The sequence below is a fragment of the Haemaphysalis longicornis genome, unplaced genomic scaffold (assembly GCF_048455015.1).
Source record: "Haemaphysalis longicornis isolate Haplotype H1 unplaced genomic scaffold, Haemaphysalis longicornis Haplotype H1 scaffold_1, whole genome shotgun sequence".
NCBI lineage: Eukaryota > Metazoa > Arthropoda > Arachnida > Ixodida > Ixodidae > Haemaphysalis > Haemaphysalis longicornis.
In genome coordinates this window covers 285,304,899-285,316,260 of record NW_027526203.1, presented here as the reverse complement: position 1 = coordinate 285,316,260, position 11,362 = coordinate 285,304,899, and the positions used below count along the sequence as shown (strand labels likewise).

Genomic DNA, 11,362 nt, shown 5'->3' with positions numbered 1-11,362 from the left:
CTTCCCGGGCCTGCCGCTCCCTCCGCGTTCGACATATTCCGCGTCGCTGGCACCTGGATCCCTTACACGGGCCCTATCCACCAGTCGTCGAGCACTGATCTTGAGGGCGCGAGCTGGTCAGCTGGTCCTCCCACTGCTCCAGGGTGGGGTTTGGTAGGGCGGTTAGTGATGGTGAGTGTCGGCACTCTCACACCATATTGCAGAGAGTGTTGGGTGCGGGGCAGTGTTGACAAGTCAATGTGTATGTTGTTGGGTAGATGGCATAAACAAAAATATTACCAGACGAAACAAAGGCACACAATTTGGATGTTGACAAACAAATCTTGGAACAAACGTTTATGGGACGAAAGAATAGAAGAAAAGGGAGTTAGAATATATTGAAAATTTAAAGTAATGCAATCGCAAATTTCTACCTTATCGCGTTTGCCTAAAACAAAAAGAAAAATGGACTGAAAATTAACTAACACAATCACAAAGGTGTATTTCAACCCCACGGCCTCCCGTGATTAACTCAACAAAGAAAAAATGAAAAGACGCTGTATGGGTTGACACGTTTAATGCTCCCAAGAAAACGCAAGGTTTGTGAAATGGAGAAGGCGCGCGTAGGAATTTTGAGTCATTAGCAAACGTTTCTCAAAATGTCTGAAGATTTCTTTTTCTTCTTTTGTGCCGAGCGCTTTGATTCAGCTTATACTCGCGACAACGGTTTCAGTAAATAAATACACGCGATTCTTCTTCCTGTTCCCGCTCATGGATAACCGCCCTAGTTCTCAAGCAACCTGCTCTAGCTTCGAGAAGAAATGCACTCCATTTAGTGTATTGTTATATATAGACATTTTCTTCTGTGATCTCTTGTTTACAGGTTCTACAAATACCTAGGGTTTAATTTCTCTTTCTTTTTTTAAAAAAAATTCATTGTTCCCGTCCTGGCACGAAAACCCACTAGCGCTTATATGTGCCAATACGCGAAAGTTAACATTTCCGTAGATCTCACTGGTGTGAAAGAACACTGCTCCCATAACAGTCAGCATGGAGACAAAGAATGCATTAACAAAACCTTTCGAAACTAACATAACTGCTACCACTGGTGGCACGGCTCATAAACTTGAACATTGCTTAGTGCACAAGTATAGCCTTAGGCCGGGTTCAGGCTGTTAACTGTTGTAATAAATTTAAAGAATGACGTCATTTCACGTCTCAGCCAACCGAACTGTGTGACACGCCATCTTTTTGCAACCATAGATCACGATATGGGTTTCGCGTCGGTAGTCTGAACATAGCCTTAGGCAAAACACAAATACATAATCGAGCCTGGCAGCGCTCTCTCAATTAAAAATCGGCTGTGCGTTGGTTCCTATATACGAGACTCAGCTACAAAGAGCGGCGCCAGAAAGAGGTGAGCTAGTCGAGTTAGAGCGGACGAACCGTTCGTTGTTGGTAGAAGAGCGCCAACGTCGCGCCATTACGGAAGAAGTTACCTTAGTACGTAGCAGAGCGTATACGCGGGATAATTATGCCATAAATAAAGCGCTTGACAGGAACGTACAAAGAATGCTACGATGACAATTCCCTGACAGGTAGTTTCGATCGCGCGTTTTTTCTTCTACAGTACTGGAGCCGTGTTTGTGTTCTTAAAACTTTAAAAGACGCATCATCTCATCGGCATATGCAGCCATTTTTTTTATAAGGACCATTCAGAGGTCATCGTGGCTCAATCGCAACGTTGGTATAATCCTCGGTATAAAACTGGAACCTGCGGAAATGAGTGTTTATGAGATTTCTTGCTCGCTTTCAACATTTCTCTTTGGACATTGGTGCTCAATCGAAAGGCACGCGTCGAAGTTTGATACATTTTTTGCCTAATTAATGTAACTGCATCGTTCGTATTTTACTCACAAGCATTCGTGATTCGCGTATGCCATTCTTTGTGAAAGAAGCCTGAATGAAGTGACGACGATGAACCTTCATTATTGGAAAGAAATTTATTTCCGTATAATTATTGCCTTATATTTCTGCATGCCAGTATGGAGTCCATGAAGTGAACCGCTGCTGCTGTCGCTCCCAGGACCTGAAAAAAAAAAAAAAATCGAGCGGATGGAATGACACCGAAAAATGCACTGGTCTAAGAAAGAAAGAAAAAGAATAAACAATGATCTCCATGCCGCAGCTCTTGTTTGTGACAGAGAACGTGATAAACAATTCTTAACAGGCCTAATGTTACATTGTAGTGTCCACAAGTGCACAGTGCGGGCTCAGAGCCCGGATATTTTAGATAGCCCGATTTGTGCTTGGCCTTTTAATGTATCGGTGTTTAGAGAAAAAGAAGGGCGTACATTGACCATTAATCAAACGAATGCCCAAAGAAGCCCTGGACATTAGAACCAACGTGATTGCCAACCGCCAGCGACAATCACACCGGTTGTATACACAGGTCCCATTGGCCGATACACAGGGCCTTGGGAAAATTTGTGGGGCAATCACACCGGGCAATGCACTTACTCGCTGCCACTGAAAAATCGCAGTGGTCCTAACTTGGTGCAAATGCCCAATACATATCACCGTGGGCGTTGGTTGAGGAGCAATTATATTTTGCTGACGACGTTCACGAAAGATCCCGGTTGGGTTAGCGCTAACAGCTTTCGCCGTGTTCATTTGAAAACTTGCGCTCAAAACAGCTACAGTGCACACGCAGAACGCTTTACTCTTAGCTGCCGCAGTCCATTTAACAGGTGGCCGAATCGCAAGAGAAAAGCATTCGCGTTTTTTTTTTTTTTTTACTGCGAATCTGTAAACCTCGACCATCCAAGCAAATTTTCGTGGCGATGTCAGCAGAAAACTATTGTTGGGTTCGAAAACATCCGCAACCACTTGAAGAATGTGCGGTTTCATCATTGCCTTTACATTGCACCCTACTCGACCAAGCGGCGGCGACCACGAGGCGGAGATCAGAGCCGAACCACGCTGAACCTGGCAACACATGAAGTGTTTTCGCTATGCGAGGAACTCGTGCGAGCGGCCGTGGACATACGATATCCCAACGGATCGCGCGGAGCTACGTGGCCGACAATGCCAGCGCACGCACGTGTGTGTTATGACGCCTTCGCAGGTGGCGCGATGTTTGCACAACAATGGGAAGGCGCACCACACTGCGGAGGATCCATTGAACTCGAGGTGACCCTGTGAATTACGAAGAATGAGGCAAGGACCGTGCAAGACCGCAAGCGACGAATGATCGCCTTGAGAGAGGCGGTTGTGCATCGGATAATTGGCCGGAAGGAACACGGGCCGGACATTTCGTCTGCAGCCAATGGGAAGTTCACGAAAGGGAAAGTGCTGTTCTTTGATTGGGCTGCAGGGAATCCTTTGTGGTTAGAAAGCCTATATAACCTCTTGTGAATACATTGTAAATAGAGCAGGAGACGCATTAAACACTCTCTTCTCTCAGATGTCGTGGTTGTCTGATCCTCAAGGTGCCAGCAGATAACGAGTTCGTCTTCATTCCCCATGTCAGCGGCATCCATCTGCCGCTCAACCAGCAAGGCGAACATAAAGAAGATAAGGGAAGAACTTGACTACTATCATTGATTTATTGTAGAGTTTAACGCACCGACGCAACGCAAGCGATGAGGCGTGCCGTAGTGGAGGGCTACAGATTAATTTTGACCACATTGGGATCAAAAACGCGCACAGAAATCTCTTAGACACGGGCGTTTTTGCTTTTCGCCTTCATCAGAAAAGCGGCCACCACGGCCGGGAATCGAACCTGCGACCTCGTGCTCAGCAGCGCAACACCTCAGCCACTGAGCCACCGCGGAGGGTAGAAAACTATCATCGTTAAGAAGGCAGGCACATACCTCTCCAGGGGGACTGGCCATACCGGCAAAGATAAGGGTTGTGCAAGCTGCTCCGACTGCAAAAGTACCCAACAGCATAGAAATCACGTAGTGACGTCACCACGCTTTCATATATAAAAACGGAGACCGGTATAGCACCTCCTTCAGTTCATTTCAAGCTACCTTGCGTAGACCACGGAAAGTAGACGCCAGAAGAACAGACAGAAGAACATAAAGCGGTCGTGAATGTCGTTGTTTATACAGTAATAGAAAGTGTGGTTAAGTACATTTCACTTGTCTCGTCACTCTTGTGGTCTCACTCTTTGTAGTGCCACGTGTGAGAATTTAAGTGACGTCGCATGGTAATCGTTGTGGGTGTCGTTTACAGCTTCGTAGTACAACCACCTTCACACAGTGGATTGGAGCCACTTTTTTTTTCAGGGCTTTCAAGACAGCATACGATAATTCTTGCCGGGAATGGATGTTTAGTACTAGCGGTGCCAGCTCTGAGTAAAAAAGAAAGAAGGTGGCATGAATCCGGCTCTGTCTCCCAGGCGTGTATGCTTTTACAATATATGCCACAGTTGCGTAACTGTGCGCATTGCTGCACCACACCACAACTCATTGGGGTCATGCCCATGATCCATAAATCTCGGTTTTGAGTGACGCCGTGAAGCATCGGTTACAGTAGTACCAGCACGACAAACGTTCCGCTCCGAGTGACGTCAAGCCATTGATGACCTTCGGGGACTCGCCGTTTCCTCCACTTATTTCACTTTTGGAAGGGTGGAAGTGTGAAGGCGCTCTTCACAGGCTCCCAGTGCAATTTCCGAAACTCGCAAACTTAAGAATAGGCAGCAGCTAAGGTATCAGGCCGTACGTTGGCATTCACGGTGCATGCCTGCACATTGTGGACTAAGGCGATTTTTCCACGCAATATATGGTCGCTGGACCAGGTGCTCGTGGCACCAATATATATGGTTGGTTTCCATCCCATGTCAGTTACCAATGAATGTCACTGAGAACCCTATAGAATGGTGAACAGTCTAACTATTGGCTTACTGTTCGTAGGACGTTCTGCTGCATACCGAATAGACATTTAGTTCTTGAGACCTGTGTACGCTGCCGCGTCTGGGCCACTAAGTATCGGAGGTTACCCGTCGCGGAGGCTCAGTGGCTATGGCGTTGTGCTGCTGAGCCTAAGGACATAGGTTCGACCCCGGCCGCGGTGGCTGCTTTTCTGATGGAGGCGCGTAGTGAAAACGCCCGTGTGTCGAGATTTCGGCGCACGTTAAAGATCCTCAGGTGGTATAAATCCGGAGCCCTCCACCTCGGCTCGTCTCACAGCCAGGTGTAGCTTCGGCGCGTTAAAGCCCCGAAATAACGTGGGTTCTGTGTCTCCCGAACAACGCATTGCTAGCTGTGTGCCTGTACTCTTTTTCTCTTGCTCTATAAGACGTGACATCCAGGACTACGGTGAGCAGTCGCGGTCAATTAAGATTTGCGAGTCACGCCCCGTGACAGCAGCCCTATATAGGGCCTCTTCGATTTTCCAGTCCTGGACGGTCCGCGGGCAGTCCGAGGACTGTCCTCGGACCGGAAGCCCCATAGGAATACATGAGAAAAACGAGCGCCGGACCGCGTCTCGGGCAGTCCGCGGACGGTCCGGGACTGATAGTCGAGGAGACCCATAGTATGTTTCCTCCCAGAAAGGACGAGACAGTCACAAAGGCCTCGTTGGCGCGTCGTACCCCGGCGGCCATCATGGCCGGGTATGCCTGGAAGAAGGGGATCAGCAGATACATGGGCCACAGGAAGAAGGACGTCTGCACCAGCAAGAAGGACGACGACCCGGCCAGCAGCAGGAAGGAGACGCCGTTCTGGATCGTCTCCTGCACGGAAGGTCCGCATTTTTAGCGTCAACGCGGGCAACGGTGGTCGAGACAGACAGCCTGTTCGCCTTCGTTAGCGCCTACTGTGCTGAGATCAGGGAAGACCCTTTGAAACGCCAATCCGGGCATCTTAAAACGACGGCTAAGTTGGAAGATTTGTGGGGCAGCCTACGCAAGGCTACCTGTGAAGCGCGCTTCGCCCGCAAGTAGTTACGCAATAATCCCGTAGTGCCTCGCAACTCTCACGTGACTCCCTATCCGCTGCGTGCAGGTGCAGCGTCGCGCGTGACTTCAATTAATTCCCTTATCAACGATTATTAGCAACGATTGGCGGCATAATCTACTGAATGTATGTATTAGGAGAAAAAAATTGGCCACGTATCTGCTTGCTTCGCTACAAATGTAGTCTAACGATGATAGTCGTCCGCCGCCCCTACCACGTAAGTGCCTCTCTCCCCCTCCCACCCCTCAAGCTCTTCTCCTCTCCTCTCGCTCCTCCCATGATGAATATAATGAGCGTTTGCTCGATTCAATTCAATTTCCCCGCCTTCACACTGCTCGCGCACCATCTGATTGGGGCAGCGCGCGTCCTTTTTTTATCTTTTGTTTTTTTTTGGGTGGGGGGGGACAGCAAGTGTTGAGATTTTTATTTCATATAGTGTTGCTCGTTATCTTGCCTCTCTATGACACTTTTTTAGCCCGCTTTCTTTAATTTGCTACCATTAAAACCAATCCAACGTGTGTTCTTAATTAAAAGAACGCTGGTACTCGGTTCGTACTCAGGTTTTGCCTTAGATAGTTTCCTTCACGCTGAATAAACTGGACATGTATGAGCCATTCCAGCACATTTAATAGTGTAGAACGGTCCTTCCTATATGTACTTCGTCTTTAGTCATTTCTGGCGTCTAAATCGAGTGACAGACAGACAGACAGACAGACAGACAGACAGACCAAAATTTAAAAAAAATTGTGCTTTTAGGTAACCCAAGAAAAAGCTATCGCATTAAAAATTTTTCGGCCAATTTTTTTTGCGCGTCCTGCTAAGCATTCTAGGCGTTCAAGACTGCTTGATTCGATACTGCATTCGCCAAATATAAATTTAAGATATATAAACAGAAGTATTAAACCAATACGCATTCATGGGTGCAACATTTATCCAGGTTGAAGTGAGCAAATTATTTAAAATGTCACGGCTAAATATTGAAAGCCTTGTGACACATTTAGAGATGTTTAACTGGAAAGATACGTTTAATCTTATCGGAAAATCAGTAAAGATCAAAACAGACAGAAAGCTGTCCATGTGAAAAAGTACGCGGACTGATTACGGGCCTGATTTAACTTTTTTTCGAACTTCAACACCTTACTCATCCTCAAGCTCATAGAGTTGAAGTTGAGGACCGGCTTCGTCTCAACGTCACCTCCGTCCTGATAGGCACAGTTGATAGGGCAAGACGAGATGTGCCATCAGGAGCAGAACAAACACAGCTGCGAAGTTCCCATCTGCGTTGGCATTACAGACGTGGTTGAGCTGCTGGATCAACTGGGCGTAGTTGAAGAAGGCCACGGGTGCTCCCGAATAGCTCCAAGTGGGAGATCGGGAACCGGTACTGGCAGACGGCAAGCACGTGAGAGGGTGGGCCATACTGGAGCATTCAGTGGCGGATGGCAAGAGATGGCACTCACCGACACGGTAAAGGCTGGCTGTTGCGAACGGTTGGTTGAGACCATCACGGACAGATAACAACGAGGGCCCAAAAGGTCATCGTTGGGAAGGCATTGAAACACGAGTAGCAGCGACCCGGGGAAGGGAGGTGCGAAAAGCGGAGCGTGCGCATGCGCTCACCAGGACGGTGGTCCTAGTAACCAGGAATGTGTTCCTGGAGACGAGGTACGCCAGCAGGAAGGTGGCCGAGCCCATGAGCGAGCAGGTGACCGCCGTCAAGTAGAAGGGGTAGGCAGGCCCCAGCAGCAGCCAGACGGGCGTGCCGTACCACAGGATCAGGCACAGCGAGATGCTGGACAGGGCCTGCGCACAGGGCAGGCCGTTCCCGAGTGTTCAACTAGCGGCGTTGAGGAGCGGCCGCGCGTTTGCTACCGACGCAGGTACGCAGCGTAGCTGGCATGCGTGTCACGGAAATGCCTCTATAATGCCAAGCATTTCAAAGCCAATTATGGCACGTGGCGATCAAGGCGACAACAGACATTGGTGCGATCGTTTTCTGAGACGTCTCACCAAGGGCGCATTCAGCTGGAAGTAGAATGGCTTGTTTCATCTAACCTTGCTGGATACACTGAAATTAAAACTTTCCGACTTTGCCGCAATCACTCCAAGAAAACTCTGTTTGCTATAGGTCGCAAATAATGTTGCGGTGATTACTCCAGTAAGCTCGGAAAACGCTCATCTGTAAAATATTTCTGAAAAAACTCGCGAATATATCGGTTCGCGCGTGTGCGAAGAATTTGCGCGTGTGCTAAGACTATTTATTCATTCGATTATTTCTACATACTTCAGCTTTTATAGCGGAAATGGAAAGATAATACAAGCGAAAAAAGTTGGCCACCTTCGCAAGTGAGATGCGAAGACTGAGGAAACAGCGGAGCTGGGGGTCTTCACGAGCTTTAACTTCGCTTTTCTTAGGTCTTCCCTTTCTTTAGAAAAAGATGGTTAAAAAGCGAAGCTTTCTTGCTGCAAACTGAATCAAATCAAATTCCACAATCTGCCCTCCTAAAGTCCGAAATCCAAACTGCTGAAGTCCGAAACCCAGCCAAAGTCGAAAGCCCGCGCTACAAACCCAAAGGAAATGCGGTGCGCCCCGAATGCGATTTCCAAGAAGCCATATTCACTTTCCTTAAGTGCAAAAGGCACACCAATGTGTTCCAGACTCATTGTCTGTAGTGGAAAGGGTAATGAAATAGAAAATATTTCAACCAGCACTGTATCCCAAAGTGGAAGTGATTTTGTCTTAGTACAATGTTCCTTTTTCGTCACTGTGTATTATGTCTGTAAAAGCGGTGCTTGTATGGAAATAAAGCAAAAAGATAATAGCGCAGTCGGATGGACGCCGATTTTATAACGCGAGGGACCAAGGCTCGATTTCGATTACGGGAAGCGTACCCCCCCCCCCCCCCCTGGGTTTTACTCATGTTTTAGTTATTTTTTGTGGTGCTAAATTTTGGTGGTTCAGTTACCGTTTTTCTGTTCTTTTATTATTTTTTTCCAACCTTCCAAACCCATGTGTGCATTGGCCTTCCCGTCTCGTTATGAGGTGGCCTGTGAAGGCGAGATGGAGTGGCTTTTGCACACTATGGGCGCCCTAAATTCGTTGTTAGGTTTATTTATTTCTTTCTGTCCGATTATAAATTAACCTATTGACACCGAGGCATCTGTCCTGTTCGCCGCTCGTTCACCACGCTACCACTACATGACGGAGACGACGGAACTCGGTACGGGGACGCCTTTGCCAATGTAACAACGCCGGTTTCATAACGCGAGGGACCCAAATTCGATTACGACCGTGCACGGGGAAGCGTTTTTCTTTCCAATTGGCTGCACATGTTGTTCCCCGCCGCTGTTGACTCTGTACCCCTCGGGCCTATGGGGTGGCCCAGTGGTTAGGGTGCCGGTTAAACAGCATAAAGGTCCCGGGTTCGATTCCCGGGACCTCCCTAACCTCATTTTCCCCTCACACTTCTTGGTCTAGAATTTTCCCTCTCTCCACTTCGGCGATGACGATAATTTTCTGTTGACGATCCGCACGGACAGAGCTCTCAAACAGCTCTGCTGTTAGAACAGAAAAGTATGCAGTACAAAATACATACAGAAATAAAGGACATAAAATACGTTATCCACAGTTCTACCTTAGTTTGCGACAGAATGGTCGAGGGCAGGTAACGCTCAGTAGTGAATTTTAAGGAAGGAATAAAATAAGAAATTTCTTTACCGTATTCGATTCGCTGATGACACCTGCTGTGCTTGTGGACACCAAACTGAAGATGTGCATCATGTCCTGCTTGAGTGCCCTCTATATGCGACCGAGCGGAAAAAATTAAGTGATAAGCTTAACCTGCTATCTCGGACACCCCTATCCTTGCCGAAACTGTTGGGTCTGTGGGACAATGTACGCAACCAAACGAAAGCCTTCCTTGCCTTAAGGGATTTTTTTCAAATGACGAAGATGTGTGAACACTATTAAATGCGTTCACTTTCCGCTGAAACGCTCCGAAATGGGTGTGGAAACACACAAGGGTATTATGTATATTGGCGAAACTATCTGTGTCGCGTCGTGGTTGTCGTCTGAATATAGATGTGTGTAGTTCTCTTGGTTTTTTTTAAACTATATTCCACTGCTGTAAGGAATCATGTATATATATATATATATATATATATATATACAGGGTGTCCCAGCTATCATGCACCAAGATTTAAAAAAAGAGCAAAGGCGTAACTCGAAGAAAACCTAGTGCATAATGTTTGCAGTACTGTGAAGAAGCGGAGAGTAATTTTTTCGTTAATGAGACTTAATTAACTAATTGTAATTAATTATCTAACTCGAGAAATACTGTCCTAATCACTAAAGTGTCAATGAGGCACTTGTAGGTAACCACGAGGGGCATCTAACTGCGGCATTTTCAGCGATGAACTAATTGCGTACACATTTATTCTGACTGATAAAGGAAACCCGCGAAATATGAAAAATACCACGTGACGGCGCCTCCGCGCGCACCGTAAAGCAACGCCCTCAAACAGGCTGCCTCTGAGTTAGCCAGAATGAAATAGACAAAAGAAAGAAATAAGAAATCGCGACCGAGTTTGTTCCTTATCTGCACACGCGTCGCGCGAATCTTGCTGCTGCTGCTCCTTCCATGCATGCTATTATCAAGGTGATGCGCTGTCTCTTCGGGCGGGTAGCACGCGAAGCAGTTGCTTTCAATCAGCTTTGTTTGGGGACGCTGCTTTAAAATGCGCGCGTAAGCGTCGTCACGTGGTATTTTTCATATTTCGCGGGTTTCCTTTATCAGTCAGAATAAATGAGTACGCAATTAGTTCGTCGCTGAAAATAGCGCAGTTAGATGCCCCTCGTGGTTACCTACAAGTGCCTCATTGACATTTTAGTGATTAGGACAGTATTTCTCGAGTTAGATAATTAATTACAATTAATTAATTAAGTCTCATTAACGAAAAAAATACTCTCCGCTTCTTCACAGTACTGCAAACATTATGCACTAGGTTTTCTTCGAGTTACGCGATTTCTCTTTTTTTAAATCTTGGTGCATGATAGCTGGGACACCCTGTATATATATATATATATATATATATATATATATATATATATATATATATATATATATATATATATATATGGGTGTGCTTATGTACTACGCAGAGCAAGTAGTTACTGAGTGCGCATCTTTCATCCGCTGCTGACTCAATGTACTTAATCTAACCCCTTGTGGTTCCTTAGGGCAAGTATTGTACCTTTTGTATACTCCAATGCCTGGAGTAGCCAGCTCCTGTATGGGTTGGATCTAAACTCTCGAATAAATCATTATTTCTCTATCTCTAAGGAAGGAATGCGAGAGTAAAAATTGGCCGCGTATCTGCTCCTTTCGTTGCAAATGTCGTCAAAAGACGATAGT

At 46.7% G+C, this 11,362-nt stretch overlaps 1 protein-coding gene across 1 annotated transcript in view; it reads right to left on the bottom strand.

The window, feature by feature from the left end:
* Positions 1-1,963: 1,963 nt before the first annotated feature.
* Positions 1,964-11,362, bottom strand: part of LOC144147077 (uncharacterized) — a 62,333-nt gene continuing 52,934 nt past the window's right edge. The window contains exons 4-6 of the mRNA XM_077679122.1: positions 7,569-7,751; positions 5,585-5,725; positions 1,964-2,068 (exon numbers count right to left, since the gene is read on the bottom strand). Coding sequence (XP_077535248.1) covers positions 1,997-2,068; positions 5,585-5,725; positions 7,569-7,751 — 396 coding nt within the window. The 3' untranslated portion in view covers positions 1,964-1,996. The remainder of the gene's footprint in view (positions 2,069-5,584; positions 5,726-7,568; positions 7,752-11,362) is intronic.